The following is a 25,839-nucleotide window of genomic DNA, read 5'->3' as shown; positions in this document are numbered from 1 at the left end:
GTCTGAGGCAAGTGTCACTGTGGAGTGTGTCTGTTGATGGGCAGGGAACAGGACAGCAAGAGCTGCAGGTTCTTGGCTCTGAAGGTAGCGATAAGCCTGGGAGCAGAGTAGCCCTGGGGTCACGCTCCTTTAAGAAGGAAGCAACCAGGCAGCAAAGGCCTAATGGGAGGGAGGTGTCTGTATTGTTTTTGTTTTCCTGTTGAGGGAGCAGGAGGAGAGCAGAGTAGGTGTTGCTGTTCTCTTTTTCAGGCCATGTGGGTGAGCTGGGAAGCAGAGGACCAGGCTGCCACTGTTAGCTGCATGGGTGGGAGTGGGAAGCCAGGAGCTGGTGGTAAGGGGTGGGGGCAATATGGGCAAATGAGTGATTGAGAGGATGCATTTAAAGAGCAGAGAAATATTTGAAGGAGGATTGGGGAAGATGACACACAACAGATGTAAAAGGGCAGAGGACTGAACCCAGCATAGGAAGGAAAAGAGAAAGGACGTAAGGAGGTGGAGCGAGAAGGAAGGAAGAGAGGAAACAGTGTGCACACAAAACAGTGCAGCAAGATGCACAGAAGGAATGAAAGAGGAGTGAAGCCAAGCAGGGACAGAAGGTGTCCCAAAAACAGAAGAAGCAGGTGAAGTTTATTAAATAGAAAATCGACTGGCAGTCTTACATGATGGGTGATCCTTTAAACTGCAGAGGTGTGTATGTAAGAGAGTGAGCACTAGTATTTTTCATTTCTACTAGTAGGCTTAACAAATATCTGGTCATCTTAGTTGGGATCGGGGCTCCTGTTGTGCTGGGCACTATACAGACCTAGAAAAGAGACAAAACCTGCCCTGAAGGTGGAAAGATATCAAGGGATAGGGGGTGTGGATACAACATACCAGCAATTGAATCCAGTGAAGAATTGGCCCAACTTGGTTAGCTACATGGATTGTAATTTTCTTTTTAAGTTGGGGATAGAGATAGGGAAGAAGGGCGCAAGGGAATGAAAGAAGGGAAGGAGAGAGAGTCATAGCTTGTCAGCAGCATAGCCATGATCAGCAATCTGGGTTTTGAGGCATCACAGCAGAGGGAAGTCAGAAAGAGGATGAGGTAGTGTCCCTACAGATTTATTCAGGAAGTTTTTCCTCAGGCATAAGGGGCAGCGGGAGAGAAAGCAAACATGGAGTTGTTTTAAAGCAGACGCTGACTTGTGAATAGTAAAAGCTGGGAATGCTGGTGGAGGGAAGGCTAGGAGCAGTGGCACTATAGGTTAGTAAATGAGCTAGGAAGTGTAGGGCTGTGTTATGAAGAACCTTACAGTTAAAGACAAGGGGCCAGATCCCAAACTGTTGTAAATCCGTGTACCTCCATTGAAGTCAATGAAGCTATGCTCATTTTACATCAGCTGAGAATCTGACTTAAGAAGCGAGAGTTTGATGTGAAGGTGAAGGGGGAGCTAGTGGACGGACTCAGAGAGGGGGTTGATTAGGTCTGGGTGATGAGCCAGGAAGATGACTTTAGAAACAATGTTCTGAGTAGACTTGAGGGGAGCAAGGTTTCAAGTGTCAAGATATGAAATGACTGAAAAGTCTGGCTGACTCTGTTAGAGGAAGTTGAACTACTTATTGCAAATAGTATAGTCAGAGAACTGATCCTTTCCATTTAAGTTGTCTACAAACTGATCATAATATGTACCAATTTATGTACATATCATAATATGTACTTGCTCGTGGCAAGTAGTATGTAGAGAGGGCTTGATACCTGAGCTCTGTGGCAGATTGAACAGTATTTCTGAATGACCTACCCTTCATAAACTGCTTCCTTTGCAAACTAATTTCACTTACTTAATGAAACAAACTTGGTTTCTTGATTAAACAAACAAAGCTACAAAAGGCTGAAATTAACTTTCTGCAAATGCTTGTAAGAACAAAGCTTGAGCTGTATGAATATTCTTGAACAGTGAATAAAAGTGTCTCAATGGTCCTAGGTAAAACCTGTAGCTCCATTGCCTTCAGTGAAGCCATCCACCCTACCTTACTTCAGCCAATGGGTTTCATGTATTGCCATTAGTGCAGTTCTAGTGTGACTAATCAAAGTGAATACAATAGTTGAGCAGCTTGTCAGGTGCCTAGATTGCCCTAAATGTCAATAGGCAGTTGACACTAGAACAGTAATGTCAGACCAAGTAAATTTGGTTTTGCATCTTTTAAATGGAAGCCAGGCTGTAAGTTATGCAGAATGTCTGACCTATATGTCTTCTCTAATACTAGTAAACCTATTGCTCTCCTAAGGGACTATACAAGGCTGATGAGCGTTTTGGACCAGGAGTTCAGAGCTATCCAGATGGCTCTCAAGACGTTGGCTTGTGGCTCAGGAATCACATAATTAAACTGTGTACTGAAATGCCTGGACGTTTTTGTCTCCTGGATTACCCAGAACACTACAGCTATTTTGATGCTGATTCCCAGAGAGAGTATCTTTCTGATGAGGAGATTCCATTTTGGGATCTGAATGAGGAACAGGACCCGTTTTTCTACAACTACAAACGTCTCCTTTTAGATGACAATTACACGTTGCCTGAAAAAATGTACATATACTCAACTGATACAGATCACCTTCCTCTGACTCGCATCTTCCGTAAAGAGTTTGATTCCCAATATTTTCAGAACAACAAAAAGTTGTATGATGAACAACCATGGCCTATTAAAAACACAAGCCCTTTAATGGTTAGAATGCAGAAGCACATCTATAAATACAGGTAGCTATTGATTTTTGTGTGTGATTTGTGTTTGCTGGGATATCTATGGGATTTTGTTTTTAGACTATTGCAAAGATCATCTTTAGCACAAGTTGTGGTACAGAAGTCATGCTTCACAGAAAAATTTCTACTGTCCATGATTAAGTTTAGAAATTCATTTGACAACTGCAAATGAGATTTTGTGAAACAAACAGCATGTTCCCTTCTCACTTCCTTAACCTAAGGGAAACCTCTTTTCTTGAAATATACCATCAGCTCAGGTCCTGGTATGTGCCTACAAAAACACATTATTATTAATTTGAATTATAGAATGCCTAGAAGTCCCAACCTAGATTAGGGACTCCATCATGCTACAGCAGGGGTGGGCAAACTATAGCCTGTGGGCCAGATCCGGCTCCTCAGGGCTTTGGATTCGGCCTGCGGGATTGTCCCCTATGGCGCCGCAGGCCCTGTGCTGCTCTCAGGAGTGGCCGGCCCGACACCCCTGCAGCCCCCGGACCCTTTCCTCTAGGCACCACCCCCCACAGCTCCCATTGGTCGGGAACAGGGAACCACAGCCAATGGGAGCTTCAGGGGAGGTACCTGGAGGCGCGGCAAGGGCAGCACACGTGGAGCCCTTTGCCCCCCGTACCCCAGGGGCTGCAGTGCTTCCTGGAGTGCCACTGGGCCGGGGACAGGGCAGTGTGCAGGGAGCCTGCCCTGGCCCTGGTGTGCACCGCTGCCACCCCGGACCCCGAACCCTTCCTGCACCCCACCCCACAACTCCCTGCCCTAAGCCCACTGCTTGCACCGTGCACCCCTCCTGCATCCCAACCCCTTGCCCTGAGCCCCCTGCTGCACCCTGCAACCCTCCTGTACCCCAACTCCCTGCCCTGAGCTCCCTTGTACACTCTGCACCCCTCCTGCACTGAGCTCCCAGCTGCACCCTGCCGCCCTCCTGCACCCCAATCCCATGCCCTGAGCTTCCTCCCGCAGTCCGCACCCCTCCTGCACGCCTGTCCTGAGCCCTTTCCTGCACTCTGCACCCGTCCTGCACCCCAACCCCCTTCCCTGAGCCCCCTCATACACCCCGCCTCTGCCCCAATCCCTTGCCCATAGCCCCTTCCTGCACACCGCACCCCCTCCCACACCCCGCACTCCCTCCTGCACCCCAACCCCTGCCTCAGCTCTGCATACAATTTCCCCACCCAGATGTGGACCTTGGCCCTAAAGTTTGCCTACCCCTGTGCTACAGGGTCATACAGCAAAATGACAGAGCCCTATCCACTAGATTATGCAAAAACATGCTCCAAAGTGTCTTCAGCTGTTAGTGCTCATGAAGCTGGTATTAGCTATATATGCAGACAGGTACTTTGTACGTGCAAATACTCTCTTACACATGAAAATACTCTGCCTGCATGCACAGGTATGTTTGCAGGAGTGGTGCCAGCATGTGCATATTTTGCAGACTCAGCTGAGGCAGCACAGTTTGGAAATGTGGTCCATCATGCAGATGAGTGCCTTGTATGCTTTCTTTAATCTTCTAAGCACACCATGTGGCCTTTTTCAACTTTGGAGAGCCTGGTATTTAATTTTCACTTGCAAACATTCAGATTCTTGGGGCTGGATGTTTTTAACCCCTTCCCTGAATATGATTAATGTCCCCCATACCACAGCTCTTGGACCATTTTAACTCCCTTATGCCCATTCCATGATGGGAGCAAAATTGAACTGTCTGAGATTGTTTTATTAAATGGTTACCATCCTCCTTCTCCCATGTTCCCTGGCAATAATCTTGATTATCAATGGCTTTTATTTAAAAACTCTGTGGTATAACAGGTATCTACTGCATAGCTGTTTAAGTTAAATGTGGACTCTCCAGCTGTTTAATGTTTTTCTCTTTTTTCTGTTTGAGGCATTGTCAAACAGAGATCAGTTGGAATATCAATGTCATTCTGAATGGAAGCCGAGACACCTTTGGACCCAAGGGCCCCAAAGAGCTTGCTTCGGAGCAGCTGATTCAGAAGGCAGCAGCAGGAGACTTCAATAGCATTTATGAGATTCTGAGGGACAGCTTAGCTCATCCAGATGTCGCTGACATGCATGGATACACTGCACTTGCTGCTGCCGCTGTAAGATCCCAAATGTGACTCTTCCCTCTGTGAATGACCATTTTTTTTTGTTGCTACTGCATCTGTCTCTCTCTGTTATACAATAAATGCATGAGATGTGATGATAAACATCCTGAAGGAAAGACAGCTTGCTGAGCAACATGCTAAAAAAAATTCTGTAAAATATATCCCTCTGTAATATTAAAGATGACTCCATGCCTAAAATTCCAAATCCTTCCAATTTGAGTGTTGCACTGGGCTGGATTTAAATCCCTGAAACTGCCCCTGCTTCCCCCCCTCTGCTTTCTTGTTCCAGGCTGTATTCAGACCCAGAAGGGATCTGTTTTTTGTGGGGTTGTTTTTTTTGGGGTGGGGAGGGGGTTGGGTTACAATCTAGTTTTGGGTAGAAGTTATGATGTATGCATGACTTCAGTTTATCTGTGGGAAGAATTTGGCTCCTTATTTATCAGTGCCCAGCCTAGCCTTCTGGGCACCTTACATCTATTAACAAATTAATTTGATTTTTGCTAGTAATTTTTTTTAAAGTCCTCAGAACAAGAAAATTAGTTCCATATTAATTTAGAACATTAGAGTTTTTCTCTTTTTGTATAGGCCTCTCATCTCAGAGCTTTAGTCATTTTGTAGACATTAATCCTCTTCCCCTAGCAGTCCTGTGACCGTACAGTCGATTTCGGGGGTAGAGTATTGAAGGCACAGGGGTTAAGTGACTTGTCCACTGTAACATAGAAAGTCAAAACTGAGCATACATCTGAGGACAAAATGGAACCTAATGCACATAGACTGTTGCCATTTACAGCGTGTGCAATGTGGCAGAGTTACAGTTGCTTTGGCAACAATAACTTTGAATTTCCTGACAGTTTTTATTTTTATTTTTCCTCACTGCCAAAATGTTGCATTAATACAATGTTTCGTTGTATTTGATTCCTGAGTTCCATGATAGTGTGCTTTACAACAGTTAAGTCTTCTCTGAAAACATTAGGCCTTTTAAAAGTCAGCATGAAAAATATTCTATTTAAATGAAGTGTGTTTCTCAGGTAGCTCACTAATGTAAGAAAAATTGAAATGCCTACCAGTAGTAACTACTCCAGTTTAACAGGTCAGATTTAGTAGTTGATGTAAGTGAGTGAAACTCCATTGACTTCAGTGTAATTACAGACACTCACAATGTTTCTAAGGACCAGCGGCAACAGGCAGAGCGGGATTGTATTTTGGATCAATGGTGCATTTCTTGGCAGATAGTTTCTCTGGATCAGCTCTCAGATGCCCCTCAGAACAACCACATAAACTGAAAGATCCTTCTTTGTTACAACAGGATATGTTGTGATCAGGGGTGGTTTCACTTATATCTTTACTGTTGGGCCTGCTTTAGCTCCCTTGTGTACCTCAACATGCCATCCAGTCATGGACTGCCCTCTTTATTATCTTAATGGTAAATGGATTCACTTGACATATCCAGATGCTGCTGCTGTGATAGTGGCTACATCACTAACCCAACATCTAATTCTTGGTTTGTGCCATTAAAAGCCATACTCCAGAAGAAATGCAATTATACACCTGCCTTATATTGGGTGCACCTAAAATAGTTTTACCTTTTTATTGGTTTTGCCAGCCTTCCCCATTAACTATAAGACATAGCTTGAAGCAGTAGAAACATTTTGAGATCACTGTTAATTTATGGGCCAAATTCAGCACTGGCATAAAAAGACAAGAAAATGAAATCACAAAATGAAACTGAAATCAGTAATGGTGTTTTGAGTCTGTCTTCAGTGAGTGTCTTTTTGTTTTAACTTTAAACCCAATTGTGATTTCAGTTAATCCCACATGGAAAACTAAAATAGTATGTATACATATATACTCGTAAAACAATCATCCAAATGTTTTACTTCACAGACGAATTACCATGACGACATCATTAATCATCTTCTTGATAATGGAGCTGATGTGAATAAATGCAGCGATGAAGGATTATCAGCTTTGTCAATGTGCATTATTCTTTATTACCCAGTGGAATCATTTAAGGCTAATATTGCTGAGAGGAACTTTAAAAAAGATGAGGTCAGTACATTATTAATCTATAACTGTGAAATCAGAATTCACCGTGTCATCAAATGAGCCACAGGTCTGCTTTTTTAAATTACTTTGCTGTGAGTGTTCCAGCAATTGGGAAAAGTCAAACTGCCCTTACCTCCCTTGACCCTGCAAGTTGCTGAGTGCCCTTGATTTCCACCTATAGCTCACCCTGCACAGGATCAGACTCCAGGGCTATTCTGCAGTCAATGTGTCACATTAGTACCAGAGACTTTGGGCCAAGTTTTCCAAGATATTTAGGTGCCTTAAGATACAGATAAATAAGTGCCTAGTGGGACTTAGATTTATAAACTCAGTGGGGAAGGGACAGTCTTTTATTCTGTGTTTCGTACAGCACCTGGTACAAGGGGGTTGTGGCCCATGAGTGGGAGTCCTATACACTATGGCAATACACATAATTAATAATAATAATTTACAAAATTGCCTAGACAGATTAAGCACATGATTCCCATTAACTTCAAAAGACTCTTGGCTGCTGCAAGAAAGGTAGACGGGAAAAAATGTACACTAGTCTCTCTCTCCTTCAGAGCTCAGCACAAACCCAGAAAATGTCAATGTAACACTTTCAGATTCTAGCTTTAGCGTTAGGTTTAGGTCTTCATTAGTTTGTACGCTGATGTACAAATTGAAAATCAAGAAATGTCCCCTTCTGTTTCGGAGCTTTTATAAAGTGAGGGAGTACCAGTTGAGATTTGAAAGCTCCTATGAGGGTTTTATTGACAATGGAGGCTAAAAAAACAAACACACACACTATTCAAAACGTTTCCCATGACTAGTGGATTAAGACTGAGTAAAATGATGTTCTACCTTAACTCAGCTGTAATATACCAAATTCCAGTACTATTGTATACATACACATTGATGATGTCCAGCACTGATGTTGATATGATGATTCTCGTTGCTGAAGAAAGGATTTTCCATATTTTCTTCATTTTTGTCATTTTAATTTTTTTTAAAACTTTAAATCAGGATGAGCAGTTGGAAGATGGATCTGTACAACTTCCACTGGCATCAGCAAAACAGAAATGCTTAACAGGCCCTGTTCATCAGTCAGCTGTGGTACCTCCTATGTCCGGGGAAAAGGCAGAATCTGTTTCTGATGATAGAAATGCATTGGATGAAATGGACCGTGCAAGTTTAGAAAAGAGGACTGGCTGCAGCACTGAAACTGACTTTGAGTCTAACCGTACTGTTTTCGACTATGGAATCAAGGTTTCTCTGGAAGCTTTGCAGCAGAGTGCAGATGCCTTCAGCCAGTGTTTGCTGAGAGTACCCTCCTATGCCTGTGTCAATGGATATGGTGGGGCTGAAGGCACTGTGAGAAAAATGGCGTTATCAATATCTGAGTAAGTGCTACTAAGAAAAACCACTGGCTCTGTGTTCTGGAAAGGATAGACAAGTTCTGGTGAACCCTATTGCACAAGAAAGTAACAAGTGTAGTTTTACATGTTTGTGGGGAAGAATGACCCTGCATTTGCTTGGGATAGATCAACTGGGCATTCCTGATCAAGGGGCATTCCACGGGTCCTTACCTAACAGGGAGAAGGCCTGAATTTCACTCCTTAAAACCTTTTAAATAAGATAACCTACCATTTTGTCTCTTTTTGTGACTCAGCTTTACATATATATATTTTGTGTGTGTGTGTGTGTGTGTGTATAAAAATAAACTATTTAAAAAAACCTGTACTGTGCAACAGTAATAGTAATTCTATATTACCTTCATAAAAACATTTCTGTATTATGAAAAACTAGTCTGTGCTATACTGAGTATTGCTGTCACAACCTGGCACTCATTTAAAAAAAAATCTGGATATGTTGCCAGGGCCAGATGAACACACAGACAAACTGGATACGTGCATAGGGCCCAGATTCATGGGGGAGGGAATCACAGACCAGCATCCTTCTCCTCCACAACCTGCTCTCTTCGCCCTACTGAGGGTGCACTGAGCACCTCCAGCAGCATCCTTCATCCTGGCACCACAGCCCTCTTCCTGGCCCCGTGCAAAGGGGAGAGTCGGGGAGGCATTTGCTTGGAGAACAAGGGGTTGGGGTTGCAGCACAACTCAAGTTTGACTCAGCTGCCTCTCTGTCATGATGGGCTGGGGGGTGGCTAAGCCAAATTTGAGTGAGTGGCTCTGTGACCCTGGTTGCCAGGTCACAACACTCAGAGTGAGGAGCTGGGCCGAGCCCTGAGGGAAAGGAGCTGCTGCTGCAGGGTGAGTGTGGGCTGGGCTTGGTCTTCAAACCCTCCCCACTCACCCATCCCAGGGCCTCACCTCTGCGCCAGGCCTGCAACCCATCTTGACCCTTCCTGCAACCCACTGTGGGTCGGAATCTGCTGTGTAGGAAACATTAGTCCTGCAGTTTTTTAGGGCAAACACATCTAGGCCAGATTATGGCTCACATGTGCAAGGTGTGGAAGATGCAAGTAACTTTCTCTTACCTCACTTGTCCACTCCCAGGCATGGATCTTATACATTTGTAGTTTCTGGGGTCTCCCTGAGTATGGGGTCTGATCCTGGCTTGTGCCCCCGGGATTCAACAGTGCTGAAAGGGGCTGGTGTAAAATAGGCCGTGTTACCTCCACACCCTCTGCATGGCATAGCATTGCTGTGTGGTGCACATTACAGTCTCACAAGGAGTGGTACAGCGGACATTCTCTCCCTAGGCCCAAGTACCAGTTTGCACACCCGCCTCACAGCATCCTGGAACCCAGGCACTAGCCCAAGCCCGAACGTCTACACTGCAATTAAACAGCCCCTGAACCCGAGTCAGCTTAAGAGCCAGTGTTTAGAAATATGTTCCTTTTTATGAGTTATTGACAGCTTATTCTGTTATTTGCTATATTGACTTTAGACACCAAAAGAGATGGACCACGGTCAAACTACTTCTCCGCAGAGGTGCAGACCCCAATGTTTGCCGGATCCCTCTGCATGTCCTATTCTTTGCTGTTAAAGCTGCAGATGTAGGGGCAGTGAAACTACTTTTAGCAGCAGGAGCAAGGACTGACATACGACTTCCATCCAGGGTAATGGATAATAATTACTAATAACAACCAAATGTAATATTCTAGAGCAGGAGTGGGCAAACTTTTTGGGCTGAGGGCCACATCTGGGTAGGGAAATTGTATGTGGGGCTGGGGCAGGGGGTTGGGGTGCAGGAGGGAGTGCAGGGTGTGGAAGTGGATGCGGTGTGCAGGAAGGGGCTCAGGGTAAGCGATTGGGGCAGAGGAAGGGTGCAGGGTTTATGAGGGGGCTCAGGAAAGGAGGTTGAGGTGCAGAAGGGGTGCGGAGTGCAGGAGGGAGCTCAGGGCAGGGGTGCAGGAGGGGTGTGGACTGCGGGAGGGGGTTCAGGGCAGGGGATTGGGATGCACAGGGTTGCAAGGTGCAGCTGGGAGCTCAGGGCAGGGGGCTAGGGTGTGAGGTGCAACTGGGGGCTCAGGGCAGGGAGTTGGGGGACAGGGTGCAGGAGGGGTTCGAGCTCTGGCCCAGCACTGCTTATTTAAAGTGGCTCCGGAGTGGCATTGGCGCACATTGAGGCCAGGGCAGGCTCCCTGCCTGCCTGCCCTGTCCCCGTCCCCATGCCACTCCAGGAAGTGCTGTGGCCCCAGTTCCCATTCCCGGCCAATGGGAACTGAGGGGGGCGGAGCCTGGAGGCAAGGGCAATGCATGGAGCCCTCTGCCCTCCTGCCCGGGGGCTGCGGACATGGTTCTGGCCACTTCTGAGAGTGGCATGGAGCCCACAGTGCCACGGGGGGCAATTCTGCAGGCCAGATCCAAAGCCCTGACAGGCCGGATCTGGCCCACGGGCTGTAGTTTGCCCACCCTTGCTCTAGAGTGATCAGTGATACAACTTTAATGCCCACGTGTAAAATGTCATAATTTTAATGACAGTTCGACTGCCTGATTCAGCTTTGCAATTCCAAAGGAGTAATTCAAATAAACTATATCTTATTAAAATCATTTACCTTTTTAATAATAATGTCCTTACTCTAGCGAAGGTCTAGTTCTATGTGTGTGTTTCCCTGCTGACATAATGCTTACCCATGGTACTAAAGCTGAGAATATTTCAAAAGTCAACTTTATTTCCCAATATTTATTTTGCTTTTAGTTTTAGCGTTTCTTTTTCCTTGGGAAATGACTCTTGAGTGGTCAGCGTGCTGTGCATTCATAGTCTGTTCTCTAAAAATACACTTCATACTAAATCTCTGCACTTGGTGATTGTGCCTGCATATGACCCTGATGGGAACTCCCCCGGCTCAAAGTTACGTACCGACTGTTTCAGCAGAAGGCATCTTATGCGAACTCCTGCACTGAAATGTGGCTGTCCCCTTTATATTCCATCTTCCTATTGCTTTCTGACTGTAGTCAGTGAAGAAGTTCCCCTCGCTTTTTAGCTTGACAGGCTCTACCTGGACATCATTATCTCATCTCACCTCAAATATACACTTCACTACAGAGTGTCCTGTTTTGCCTCCTGTTGCATTAGCTGTCAGTGCTTCAGTTTTAAAGCTCCAGCTTATTTTGTTTGGCGTCTGTGGATAATAGTGTAATAATAGCTCACTCTTTTATGTAGTGCTTTTCTTTTGTAGGTTTCAAAGCATTTTACATAGGAGGTCAGTATCATTGTTTCCAGTTTTGAAGCCTGCCCTGTAGCTCCTGCTGAGGGTTTTGGGTACCTCTCTGCCCTGTCATCGGTACCCTGAGGGTCTGGAGAAGCAGCAGCCCAGCAGACTGTCTCAGAATTCAACAGCCGTGCCTATCTTGTCTGGTCGTGCTGTGAGAGTTACTCACAGGTGTCAGACAGAGGGCCTGAAGGCTCTCCTGGCTTTCTCCATTGCTTCCTGGAAGTCCAATATAGGCTCAGTCCAAGAGAACTTAAATGATTCAGAGTAGAGTCCCGGTGGGAGTAGCACCAGCAGGTGTTGAGGTTCCTGTGTTTATGGAACCTGACACCAAGCTGGGATTGCTCAGCAGACTTACAAACAACATTTCACAAGACAATGCTTGTGACCCATCAGTGTGTGCTGGCTTATGAGTCAGGAGCCAGAAATAGGCTCTCTTCCCTTTTGCATTTTATATGGGTGCAAACTAGTGATGTAAAAGTGGTTTTAATGCTGTATCACATTCTGTTTTGGCTGGGCATTGCCTGTGGCTGTCATGCCAGGAATATTTGTGATCGCAGTGGGTTTAGGGTCAAATGGACATTGCGGAGTATTAAGCCAAACAGCATTTAAACTGACCATAAACACAATCCTTTAACTCTATTTCTAGGCTAACACAGATGGGGCCTGAGGATTGATATTGGAAAAATATCCAGTACCTTAGTTTTTAGAAGTTACTTGTGATAGACAGAAGAGTCTTAATGCCATATTTATTTTTCAGCTGGGAGGTTTAATGCCTCTTCATATTGCTGTAGCCATTCCTGGTGAAGAAGGGGTCAAGATAACGGAATTAATCCTTCATTCAGCTACAGATCCCGATGCAAGGGCAGAAGACGAAGATGATGTATATGCACCAGACTGGGTATGTTGCACCATTACTCTGTCCTCTTCCAACTGTTTTGATGTGGGCTGTGGGAGACCAGAGCAGGAAATTGCTTGACTGCCTGTTGGATTGAAACCTCTGCGCACTGTTGGAATAATTGCACTTCCTCTGGAAGAACCTGGCATATCACTGACATACATAGAGGTTACAACAACACTTATTCACGATTTGTGGTACCAGACACTATTGTAGAATCCTGATGCATGTTAGGCACAGGCTAGAAGTCTGCTACATGCAATTGAATAGATGTAGGTGAAGTACAACTGTAGTATTGAGCCTGTAATCACTATTCCTCAGAAACAAACATCTTTGTGGGCTGAATCTGCTTGTTCCAGCACTATGGAGGCAGCTTAATTGTTTCTTCCTTCCTCTTGAATCCAGACTCCTGCTGGATCCCTGCAGCACTGCGCTCTGACCCCAGAGCAGCATTAGGCCAGATCTACACTGGAAGCTTTTGCCAGTATATCAGTGTTGGTTAGGGGTGTGGTTTTGTTTTTGAACAACATTTTTATACAGGTGGAAGCCCTCGTGTGGATTTGTTAATATTGGCAAAAAAGTGCTTTTGATGGCTCAGCTTATTTCATTCAGGGAAACGTTATACTCTAGGCTAGCAGAAACACCTTTTCGCTGGTATGAGCACTAGGAAGGAAACGAGGCCTAAGATGTACAGCTGTCCATGGCAGCGTGCTTTAGTGTATGGGGGGGGGGTGTTTCTTTCTCAAATTGTTGACAACTTGAAATAAATGTAAGTTCCAGTAATTGGGAATCCATTGACCTTCCTATTAGGTCATCCTGAGCACCCTATGCGCTGAATATCCATTCCCTTTGACTCCTTCTGAACTGTGTCCCAGCGGCCTAGCCCAGACCAATATTTCAGCACACCGTGCTCTGGCTTTCCTCAGCAATGCAGCAAGTGAACTTGCTTATACTGCCAGCTGTCTGTGTCAGTGGACAAACTGCCACCATGTGGGTGTGTGAGTGCAGGCTACCCAGCCTGCCATTCTGTCACTGGCTTCTCTCAGCAATGTTGAAGAGTGGCCCATGCAGTGGCTCTTAACCTTTCCAGACTACTGTACCCCTTTCAGGAGTCTGATTTGTCTTGTGTACCCTTGAGTTTCACCTCACTTACAAACTACTTGCTTACAAAATCAGACATAAAAATATGAAGCATCTCAGCCACACTATTAGTGAAAAATTGCTGACTTTCCCAATTTTACCATCTAATTCTAAATCAATTCGAATATAAACATTGTACTTACATTTCAGCATATAGAGCAATATAAACAAGCCATTGTCTGCATGAAATTTTACTTTGTACTGACTCTGCCTGTGCTTTTTATGTAGCCTGTTATAAGAGTAGGCAAATGTCTAGATGAGTTGATGTAGCCCCTGGAAGACCTCTGTGTACCCCAGGGGTACATGTACCTCAGTTGAGAACCACCAGCCTGTCCCCTACTGTCATCCTATGTGTGCCAGCAGCTGCAGGCAAAGCAAACTTAAATTCTCCCCTCTCTGGTTCCTCTTTGTGTGCTTTGCAGTGACCAGATTTCCTGTGCTACATTAACGGGCCTACCAGTAGTTCTCCACAGAGCAATACAGAAGATACTGGCCTGCGAGTTCATACCACCAGCGTGCCAGGGCTGTTAGTCAATCTGGCCGTTTTGTTCTTTTGGAGTTGGGAGGTATTTTTCAACTCTGCAGGACAGAGGTCAACACAGTGTACTTTTGTTGGTTTAGAAATCCTTAAGAGCAAGGAGAAACCTGAACATTTCCCCTTCTCCTCTGGGAAATCCATCTAGACTGGAGCATTCTAACTATAGGACAAAAAGGAGTACCTTAGAGAATATGCTTCTTTTCCTTCTAGCCTCTCAGCTGCTGAAATTATAGTAAAAACAAAGAAATAAATTCCTTGTATCATAGGAGCCATAATCCCAGTGCCACCTTTGGAATTCTGGTCCATGTGTCTTCTTGGGTTGTGACAGTCCATAGAAGATGGGCAGATTATATCCTTGTTCAGTCTATATCTGTAACGGAATGGAGATTTGGAAGAGAAAATATTCCACATTGTTCTTAGTAGATCTCAAGAATCTTATCCTTCCCCATGAGATGTGGTTGACACCATTTTCCTGTCCAGTTAAGAGGAAGCAGTTGCCCAGTCAGGGGCAGCTCCAGGCCCCAGCACGCCAAGCGTGTGCTTGGGGTGGCAAGCCGTGGGGGGTATTCTACTGGCTGCCACGAGGGCAGCAGGCAGCCTACCTGTGGCGGCTTGCCTGCGGAGGGTCCGCTGGTCCCGTGGCTTCAGTGGACCTCCCGCAGGCATGCCTGCTGAGGATCCGCTGGTCTCGCAGCTTCGGTGAACCTCCCGCAGGTGTGCCTACGGAGGGTCCGCTGGTCCCACGGCTTTGGAGGACCTCCCACAGGCATGCCTGTGGGAGGTCCGCCAAAGCCGCGGGACCAGCGGACCCTCCTCAGGCAAACTGCCGGAGGCAGCCTGCCTGCCGTGCTTGAGGCGGCAAAATCCCTAGAGCCGCCCCTGTGTCCAGTCATGTCTATGTGATTTGGAATATCATCCTATAATGCCCTCCACGCTGATATGATCTTGATAGGCTAGATGAAGCAAGAGTACATCCACATCAGTATTACCTGGATGACTTGCTGCTGAAAACTTACTTAAAGGAAACTCCTTTCTACACAGTCCAGTAACCTCTGCTAATCTGATTCCTAATTAACCCAAAATACAAAAACCGACTTTTATTCATCTCTGAGCTGATTTTCTTTAAGATACCTCCACTGGTAACACTCCCATTATTCTCACTTCTAAAATTACAGATTTAATCCTTCTGCTCAGCTGCTTGCCTACAAGTGTCTGCAGTAGTTGCTCATAGTAGCATTGAGTACATACAAACCCAGTGCAATGCAGTGCCCCTAAATCCATCCATTCTTCTTCCTGACCAGAGGACAAAAACTGAGGACTGACAGTTCCTCCAAAGCTGATGGCATTGTTACTGAAGTCCTTCTTCAAACATTTCTCAGCAGCATCTTCATATTCCACTTGGAGAGGTCAAATGGACAGTGGTGATATATGCACACTGGCAAGTAGGAGAATAGGGCACAGCTCTATACCATAAGGCAGAGGTGGGCAAACTTCGGCCCGCGGACTGGATCTGGCCCCTCAGGCCTTTGGATCCGGCCCACGGGATTGCCCCCTATGGTGCAGCGGGCCCCGCGCCGCTCTCAGCAGTGGTCGACTCAATGTCCCTGTGGCCCCCAGGTCCTTATCTCCAGGCCCTGACCCCCACAGCTCCCATTGGCTGAGGACAGGGAATCACAACCAATGGGAGCTTCGGGGGAGGTACCTGGAGGCACGGCAAGGGCAACGCACGCGGAGCCCTCCGCCCTCTCTTCCCCAGGGGCCGCAGCGCTTCCTGGAGCGGTGTGGGGCCAGGGACAGGGCAGGCACCTACCCCTACTCTCTACCCCTCCTGCACCCCAACCCCCTGCCCTCAGCCCCTCATATTCCCGGCACCCCTCCTCTGCCCCAGTCCCTTGCCCTGAGCCCGTTCCTGCACACCGCACCGCCTCCCACACCCCACACTCCCTCCCTTACCCCAACCCCTTGACCTCGGTCCAGAAAGTTTGCCATAAGGCCAGCAGAGTCTCTTCACTCCTGTGGAAGCGGGGCCTGTCTACTAGAGCAACGCATGCCTAGGTCACGGTTGTGTGGCTTGGTTGACACATATCTAGATTTTTTTACGATTTGAAAGCAGAAAGGTACCATTATTTTACTCTTGTCAATGGAATCCATGAGCTCAGAAAATACCTCTGTCTCTGGGCAGATGTACTCATGTAAAGCTTCCTTGTCTTCTCTAATTGCCAAAATGGTTTGAGGGAAATAGGCCTAGACGGAGCATTTGTAATTCTAACCAGACTGCAGTTCCCTTGGCTCATAGCGATGATAGTCTACAAATCTTCAGTCACCCTGAACTTGACACATTGGTTTTATAGCCTGGAACCGTAGAGTCTAAGTCTCCAGCAACATGGATACTGTCAGGAACTAGTTAATCTTCTGTTAAAATCTCAAGCTTCCATAAGAAATGTGTACAAAAGCACTGGGAGAATTTATTCACTTAGGACAGGGGTTGGCAAACTTTTTGGGCCAAGGGCCACATCTGGGTGGGGAAATTGTATGCAGGGCTGGGGCAGGGGTGCAGGAGGGGTGTGGAGTGCAGGAGGGGGCTCAGGGCAGAGGGTTGGGGTGCAGGAGGGTGCGGGGCATACGAGGGGGCTCAAGGCAGGGGGTTGGGGTGCAGGAGGAGTGCGCAGAGCAGGCAGGGGGCTTTAGGGCAGGGAGTTGAGGGGTGGGGTGCAGGAGGGGCTTGGGCTCTGGATTGGCAGCGGCACACACCGGGGCCAGGGAAGGCTCCCTGCCGGCCTGTCTCCCTGTCCCCAACCCCGCGTCGCTCCAAGAAGTGCTGCAGCCCCTGGGGGAGGCGGGGCAGAGGGCTCCACACTGCCGCCATTGCCACGCCTCCAGGTACATCCCCCAAAGCTCCTGTTGGCCGTGGTTCCCCGTTCCCAGCCAATGGGAGCTGTTGGGGGCGGTGCCGGGGGACTGCAGGGGCCATGGGAGGCAATCCTGCAGGCCGAATCCAAAGGCGTGAGGGGCCGGATCCGGCCCACGGGCCGTAGTTTGCCCACCCCTGATTTAAGACATAAATCTCAGTTTAGCTGTGGTCCGAATGTCTGCCAGAGACCACTGGTTTCTCATAGGCCTTCATAAAGGATTACGGCTGAGTTATCTAAAGATTCAATTTTCTACTCTCGGGGTTAGTAATACAAGATTTCTTGTGTCAGTTTTGTCCTCACATCTCCTGTTTCTTCATAGCAGTTGCACTACAGAGACCTGCAGTGGAAGTGGGGCACTTGAACCTTAGTACTGCAGGCTCTGAGAGTCTACTTTCTGATCCTCTAGAGAAGGCCTTGACATATTTGTTTGTCTCCTTCTGTTACAGCAATTGCATTAGTTAGGAGAGTGAACTGGGAGCAGTGTCAGCTTAAAGAATCTTGTCTTGAATTCTTCCTTTTAAAGGTGGTTCTTAAGCTCGGTCTTGACTTTGTACCCAGCCACGAAAACAAAACACTAAACAAAAACAAACCACCAAGCTCCACCTAAACCAAACAATTTCTCTCCCTTTATTTTCCCCCTAAACTCAAATATTAAAAAAACAGCCTCATAATCTGGATGTGAAATGGACCAAAGTATGTAGGAGAACATAATTCACTGGAATCTTAAAAATGTCTGAAGTACTACTCTGACTCTTAATGGATCTAATCAAACACTTATCAAGCATGGAAAGCATCCAAATAAGACCCCTCCTGGAGACGTCAAAGTACATTCGCAAAGGACCTGGGGATGAGAGTCACAGAGCTTTGCAATGAAGTCACTTGAGAAACAATTCTATGAAGCACTACAAGACTCATTTTCTCGCCTCAAGTGATGCTGCATTTGGTCCTTTCAGCTCCCCTTGATTTAAACTATGCAATAAAATAAAAAATAAATCAACGTAAACTTTCATTTCTCCTAGAGAGCTTTATGTGGCTCTTGTATTTGATTCCTTTTGTTACTTATTTGCTAGTAACATCCAGACCAATGCATGCCCCATGTATAGGAGAAAGAAGATTAGAGTCCTGTCATATAACTTTTATTTCTCAAAATGGAATACATTCATTGGGAGTAGGAGCCCCTCTGTGTGTATCAATGTTTGTAGATGTTAGAATGAAAGGTATCTTAATGCTACTGGCCTACAGTGGGTTTTGTGTTTTTCAGGATGCAGTGCTGCAGCAGTCCAGCAGATGGAGCCTGAATCTAAAGAAGGAGATTGGAAGGGTGTGGGGTGCTCATGCTGTGTCTACTGTGGTGTAATGAGCAAATCCAGACTAGTGGATAATGTCCAGGCCAGTGGATTCCTGGACCAATGTGTTTTCTATTAGCTTATCTCTAAGTAATACTGAAAGTGTGTGTATCTGTTTCTTCTGACTTCTTTACATTCAGAGTGAGCCTGCTGAATCACCACTTATTATTGCCATGAAACTTAATAATGAAACTGGACCTCCTAGCGAATACTACTCATCTTCTAGTCTTGTCCCAGAGGAAGGTGGGAGGACTCCTTTGCATATTGCATGTGAGAGAGAGGATAACCCCAAGGTAGGAGCACACTGGAACTGTAGGAATGTCCCTCCTCTAGGTTGCGGTTTTGCTCCTGTAGAATACACATAATTCCCAATCCTCAAATGACATATCTTACCCTACTGGGGAGTCCTCTGTAGGATCTGATTTCATGAGGCTTCTGTGGAAGAAATAAAACACTCATCTCTTTTATGGGAAGGGTCTGATCCTTTAGTCTGTGTGATCTTGGCTGCTCTGGGGATTTTAGCTATAGGTGGCCAGTCACCAGTGTAGCTCCTCTGGTGGCCCAACAAGACAAGAACTAAACGAGTAAATTGAAACCCCTCTATTATGATGCATGCGTGCTCTAACTGAACTACTGTACCATGTGGTTTATAGAACTGCCCTTCACGACCCAGCCCCTTTTTGTTTGTTCTTTTCCTTCCTTCATGGCCAAATTCCACACTGTGAACACTTTGAGGCAGGGATGTTATTTTAATACTTGTTTTGTATAAGGTGCTTGTAGATGTGACCTGAATCAATGGCAGTGTTTAGCCTGGTAGATTGACTGAGGGTCTTTTAAACTCTGCTTTGTTTGTTTTTTTTGGGTCTGTCTAGCACTAAAATTGATCAGAGCTCCAATACAGTAAACAAGTTTTTAATTAGAATCCCCCCCCTCAACCCTGCCTTCTCCAAAAGTCAAGCCATTGTCACCTACTGTATTCCGTTTTCTTCCTCTGATATTCTATCCTGCTGCTTGATCTTGTGGTTCTACATACTGGGATTCTTTCATGTAGCTTCATTCTTTGACTTTCGACCTCTTTTTAATGCCTTGCCTTAAAGCGGACTTTAAGTAGAAATGGTGTAAGGTTTCTATTATCTTCTTCTTAATTATATTTGATGACTGGCCCTATGCAATTTAGCAAATGTGAAAAAGTCCCATTTACTATGCCAGGATGCTTTACGTTCAATACATTGTGTCCTTTCAGGAGCTGATTGCTTTGCTGACATGCATTTCTTACCTGGCAGGTTTTTTATGGTTGCTTTCACATGCAGATAAAAAGTCAATAAGCTAACCTTACCTCTCAGTCCTCTCTCAAAATCATACATAATTAAGAATTTTAATTACTGTAGATCTTAGTTTCCAGGAATTTCAATCTGTTTTTTTCCTAAGGTTGTTTTGAAGCTATTGAGTATTTAAAAGTTACCATTCTTGTATAACTAACCTCTGTTGTAGAGCTCCTTTTTGCATTTACACTGTCAACTCCTGCATTCAAGGATTTATATTGTAGCGCAAGATTCCTTGGTACAGGTTATAAATGCTTGGCTTGGTGGGGAACTATTCTGGAAAATGTGATTGAAATTGGGGGCTGTTAGGTTTTTTCGTGTATGTGTGTGTGCTTGTGTGTGTATCTATTTTGCAGGTGGGGCTGGTAGCACTGCCTTTTATTAAGGTTGCCCAACATATCGCATCATAAGACCTGTCTTAAGATGCTCATAACTTTGCCATACTTTATTTATGCTAAAATTTTCCGTGCTGAGTGTCTGCCTCTTTTGTGGACTATTTCAGCAAAATGGTTCATGGTTTTCTGAGAATGAGGCTAGAGAAAAATAAGTGGGTTTTGCCCATGTTATAAAATTCTGGCGATGGTTTTCTTTGAAAAGCTCTAGCAATCTCATGCTTAGAAATTTGACTGGGAGTGCCTAGAGACCAGGGGAGTGAGGAGAGACAGGTGAAATGAGGCCCCTGGGGATTGAGGGGAGAACTGGGAATGCTGTGCAAGGAATGAAGGGAAGACTGGGTCAGGGAGATCAGAATGGCGAGACTAAGACTTGCTGGGGAAGGAGTCTGGGACTGGAATGAGAATACTAGGGCAAAGAGACAGGACAGGGACAGGTTGGAGGGGTGGGGCAGAAGGGCCTATGCCCACTAGAGAGCATACTCCCTTCTGGAGCCTGGGATGGAACCAAGATCCCTGAACCATACCAAATATTTAGGAAACGCACTTGCAAAGTGTCCCATGCTCGTGTAGTACTGATCTACATAGAGGATTACAATTTCCTGCTGCTATCAGTAGTTACTCCATTAGTTCAAGTGGCAGCGGTCTGTGCAGTGGATCTAATGGCCCCAACTGTGCTGATGATTCATGTGGGGGTCCCTCTGCAGCCACAGGAGAGGCTTTCTGTTTTCATTGTGCTTTATTAAAAAGCTAGAGAATTACACACACAGAAGATAATTAAAATGCCATTGTTAATGTAGCATTCTCAGGCACTCAAAAGTTAGGAAATGCCAGAATTAAGGTTGCCTGTGCAACCAGTATTTAATTACACAATCATATTCTGTTTTTTCCACAGGACCCCTCCTTCATTGAGTGTACAGAATGGACAATATTTTCTTAGCGAGTTGCTATTCAGTACTTTTTCTCCTCATTTGGTCTATGGCTCCAGCATTACTTAGTGTACAGTCTTCAAACCCTGCTGTGATGACTGAAGTGTTAATTTCCTCATGGGATTTTCTGTGGCGCTTAGCACTATAATATTTGACTGCTTCACAAACATTCATAAAGTTAGTTTCACAACACCCCTGTGAGATGAGAGGTATTAGCCCCATTTTACAAATGGAGAACTGAGGCACCAGAGAGATTAAAGTCAAAAGTATCCATTAATTTTGGGTGCCCAATCTGAGATGACTAGGACCTGATTTCTCAGAGCACTTAGGTTCATACAGCACTTCATCTATGGAGAGCATAGCTCCTGTTGACTTCATTTGCAGCTTTTTGTGTGCTCAGCACTTCTGCAAAAAGACCTCATGCTCTCAAGTCAGGCACCCAGGAAAATGAAGAATACTCACTTAATGACCACCTGTGAAAAGTTTGGCTTACGTCATTTGCCCAGCATCACATAGGAACCTTCTGGCAGAGACAGGGGTAGAATCTAGTTCTCCAGGGCAGCATTCAGCTGCCTTAATTTTGAGACCCTCCTTTCTTCTTGCAATCTTCTGCCTCCTTCACTACACACCTTCCAATTTCTGCAACAAAAGAGGCAGACAACAGTTTACAGACAACAGTTTCCTTCACTACATAACCCTAATTCATCTCTACCATGTGTCCATCATGTGCACTGAATGAGGCTGGGATCCTATGATAAAAATAGTATGTGATCATATAAATAAAGACTGAATTTTAATGTGTATGCACAAGGAGGCCCAGTTAAGGTTGCACACACAACCTTAATTTTGGCAATTCCCAATTTTTGGGGGTTAAAGAAGGAACCTTAATAATGTTCTTTTTAAATGATTTATTCTATGTAATTGTGATAAATGAGGGGGGTAGCTCCCTTTTATGGACACCCAGCCAGTCAGTAGCTATAGAATCCTCCTTAGCAGCTGTACCCTAATTGCCTTAACAGTAAAGGGTTAAGAGAAGCTTAACCTGAGTTGGCACCTGACCAGGGAACCAATAGGCAGGCTGTACCCTTTCAAATTGGAAAAACTGCTGTGGGGGAGGGATTCTTTGTCTTTCGGGCTGAGAGAGGGGAAGGCAGCAGCTTATAAGCTTTAAGCCAGGTATGGTAAATCATCAGCATCATACCTAGAAGCTCCTTATTTGGAACCCCAGATATGTAAGTAGCACAGGAAAAGTTAAGACAGATGCGATTAGGAACCTTTTTGGTTATTTTGGTTTGTGGATTCCTCTGTGCTAACCCCAGGTACTTTTGTTTGCTTGTAACCTTTAAGCTGAAACCCAAGAAAGTTATTTTTGATGTTTAATCTCTAAAGCCTGAGTTTTCAGATGTTTCTTTCTTTTTTAATAAAGTTTACCTTTTTTAAAAGAATCCTTTGATTCCAAAGTCCTTAGACAAAGGGTTGGTCTGTGCTCACATTGCTAAGGCAACTGGTTGGTATTTTATTCTCAAGCCTCCCCTGTGGCCTGCATTGTGCAGGAGGTCAGACTAGATGATCATAATGGTCCCTTCTGACCTTAAAGTCTATGAGTCTATGAAAGGGGGTGAAGAGGCTTGAGGGGAATATTTTGGGGGGATAGGGATTCCAAGTAACCCTTCCCTGAATATTTGTGAAAATCTCTTGGTGATGGCAGAGATATCTGTCCAAGGCAGAAAACTGTGCCTTGGAAGAGTTTTAACCTGAACTGGTAGAAGATAAGCTTAGGGGGTCTTTCATGTGGGTCCCCACATCTATACCCCAGAGTTCAGATTTGGGGGGGGGGGGTGTATCCTGACTGTAAATTTGTATGTGTTTATAGCAAGTGTTTAATGCTGTTGTTTTTCATAAGCTTAATGTCTTGATTTTCTTTTTTATGATCTAATTCTACCTTTTTCCCCCCTATCCAGCATGTCAGAGATGTTGTCCACCTCCTCTTAACTCATAAGGCAAACCCTAACACCTTGTGGAGTGGCCACTCACCTCTTTCCCTGGCAATTGCCAGTGGGAATGATTTGGTGAGCATCATTAATTCCTTCTTTCTTTATTTACTTGATTAATTTTTGCTTTGGTTCCTTCCCCAATAGAGCCAAAATGGCTTGTGTGTTGGAGTGACCCATGTTTATTTCCAATGAAAGTATCTAAATTTACTTTTCTTTCAACCCTATGGACATAACCTGAGTTTTCCACTGTATTAAATGGGGATTTCTCTTTATGGATTGGTGGCTAAGAGCTTAGCAGGATTCAGAAAGGAATATTCATCTAAATGGATCATGAAAACATCCATTTACACTATAGGATACCCTGAAAATATTACAAAGAACATAAACCATCATACTTTTGGGTTTAAGTCAAGCACTAACTGATGGGATTAGGAAGAATCTTCCTCTACAAATGTTCTGAAACTGTCCACCAAGTTACTATTTGTACCTTCTGACGCATCTAATGCTTTCCACTTATCAGAGACTTGACATTGGAATAGATGGCTCACTGGTCTGATCCAGTAATGTAGTTCCTATTTAAAACAGTTTGGTTTGAAATGATCAAAACTACTAACATCTGAAAATGCTGTACTGAGCATGCCCTTTATAAAATTTCCATATAGATGCACTATCCAGGCATTAATTGCTTTGGAAGTAAGCACTTTTAAGAACTGCTTTAGAGAGAACATTTCAGCCACTGTATAGATGATTCCTTTTGACCTGGATCCTCCCACCTCCTCATCTGCTCCCATTAGTGTGTATTTGAACCTGGGATCGTAAGAATACGCATTCAATTATAATTGTCCATGCTGTGGGACTTTTGTGCCTCGAGAATCCAGTCTAGCAGATTCACTGGAGGTCTGACTGTGATTTTATAAGTATCGCACTAGTACTACTAAAATCTGCTCTCCTTAAAGTGCACATGTATTAATTTTGCATTTAATAAAGACAATAGGGCAATACTTAAAAAATTCCACAGTTGCTCCAGGAGGTGTACACTGATGGGGTTGTTTCTCCTTATTTTCTTGCTTAATAAAATAAACTGTTAGTTGCAATAAAACGAAAAGGGAAAGTTTTTAGATTTTAACATAAAGTTTTGAATAACTTCACAAAAGGAATGAAATTGGGTTTTACTGTCTTATAGAAATAATATAAGAAGGGCTAAAGTAAGTCCTGAAGCACAATGTAGGAAATTCTCATCTGAAGATCACTTTGCCTGGCTTGAATTTTTTTTTTTTTAATTAAATGCACAAAGAAATAGAAAGGAAACTACTGAAAAGTATTTGGCTTTGTTAGCATCCTTTAGCTATTTCCAAGTAGAATGGCCACATATTGTCTATATGGCACTTGTTTATACTGTAATTATTGTCTGGGCTAATATTGTACTGAGTCCATTGCTTGCTAGCTGTGCTGGTAAGGATCGTGTAATGACCTAGATAGCTCTTGGATCTGGACTCCAGTTCTTTGGCACATTGTGCACAGTGCTTTACAACCGGTTAATCTACAATGCGGAATACATTAATAATAGCAGTATTCACTCACTCACATTGCATGTGGGCAGTATTTTTCACTACTTGTTAGCATAGTAAATGTAAATCCAAATACAGTACTACTCTGTACAATGTAGTTGAGTTCTCAGGGAGGAAAAGTAGTATTGGAGACACTGATTTATGAAGGAGCTGTATGTTTGTTTGAGACTCCAGGGAGAACAGCTAAGATCCCATAAGATTAGAAAAGAACTAACCTAGGCCTCCGTCATGCCGTTGGCTTTGGGTGAACAGATTCCTGTGCCTGCATGGAGCCCTATTGACATTGGTGAAGCTCCTTGTGGACACAAGGGACCATTTATTATTATTTTATTATCTATCATAATTCCCCTCTTTAAATAAAAAGAAATCAGGTGATCCAGGGAATTATGGAGCAACAAGTTTAATTACAATACACTGCTAAGCCAATTGATAAAGTGGTATTTATAACCACTTAGAAGACAGAGAGGGAGGTGCTATGTGATAGATAACATGAACTCAGCAAAAATCATGCTTGATTAACTGGCCTCATTCAGCTCAAGGTATGGTATCCCTGATCTCTCAGTCCATGCAGTGTACCAAAGCCCATGGATAGAGAGTCCGACCCAGGCTTTTCTCAAGACATCTTTGATTGTCCAAGAATGGGTTTGTGGGAGTCTTGCACTGATCACTAAAGAGAAAATAGTTTAATAGAAGGGGCCTGTTAGACATCTTTGGCTTAGGAAGAGCTGCTGCTCTGGGATAACAGCAGCTGTTGTTTGGGTTAAAATAACAGAATTCAGTCTCATGTTTGAAACATCTGAAGTCTAAGTCGTGGAGTTTTATGAATCTGTCTGGTGCAGTAATGGCCCAACAGGCCACAAATGTACAGCCTGTGTCATTCTGTTTTTCTGGTAGAGCACAGGCTTAGTATTTTAGAAAAGCATAACAGCAGATGACGTTTTTAACACTACACAATGAAGCAGTAGACACATGGCTGTTCAGTAGGGATCTATGATTTTTATTGTGCTAAAAATGCAATACAAAGCAAGTGCAAAAATTATTCTAATAGGCCAATATTTAGCTGTTATTACTTTATGCCTTTAAGTTACTGAAAAATACTAGCGTGCATTCCAGATATATTATTTTAAACACTGTAAAGTATCGACACAGCTATCGTTGTACATTTTGGATCTCATAGTCCTGCTGTAAAACTGTCTAAGATGACATCATCATTCATTGATTTCTCATATTTAACTATGCCTGTTT

The 25,839-nt window shown here is 44.5% G+C and overlaps 1 protein-coding gene across 9 annotated transcripts in view; it reads left to right on the top strand.

Moving 5' to 3' along the window:
- ANKMY1 (ankyrin repeat and MYND domain containing 1) overlaps positions 1 to 25,839 on the top strand; it is a 64,248-nt gene that overhangs the window by 12,286 nt on the left and 26,123 nt on the right. For 8 of the 9 annotated variants that reach the window (XM_030575949.1, XM_030575947.1, XM_030575946.1 and 5 more), the window contains 8 exons: positions 2,266 to 2,732; positions 4,627 to 4,843; positions 6,734 to 6,898; positions 7,901 to 8,277; positions 9,788 to 9,959; positions 12,316 to 12,456; positions 18,530 to 18,682; positions 22,994 to 23,101. In XM_030575949.1, coding sequence (XP_030431809.1) covers positions 2,266 to 2,732; positions 4,627 to 4,843; positions 6,734 to 6,898; positions 7,901 to 8,277; positions 9,788 to 9,959; positions 12,316 to 12,456; positions 18,530 to 18,682; positions 22,994 to 23,101 — 1,800 coding nt within the window. The remainder of the gene's footprint in view (positions 1 to 2,265; positions 2,733 to 4,626; positions 4,844 to 6,733; positions 6,899 to 7,900; positions 8,278 to 9,787; positions 9,960 to 12,315; positions 12,457 to 18,529; positions 18,683 to 22,993; positions 23,102 to 25,839) is intronic. The other variant, XM_030575950.1, reaches the window with a different exon arrangement.

The sequence above is a fragment of the Gopherus evgoodei genome, chromosome 9, assembly GCF_007399415.2.
Source record: "Gopherus evgoodei ecotype Sinaloan lineage chromosome 9, rGopEvg1_v1.p, whole genome shotgun sequence".
NCBI lineage: Eukaryota > Metazoa > Chordata > Testudines > Testudinidae > Gopherus > Gopherus evgoodei.
Note: the sequence above shows the minus strand (reverse complement) of the source record. Positions and strands in the feature narration are given on the sequence as shown.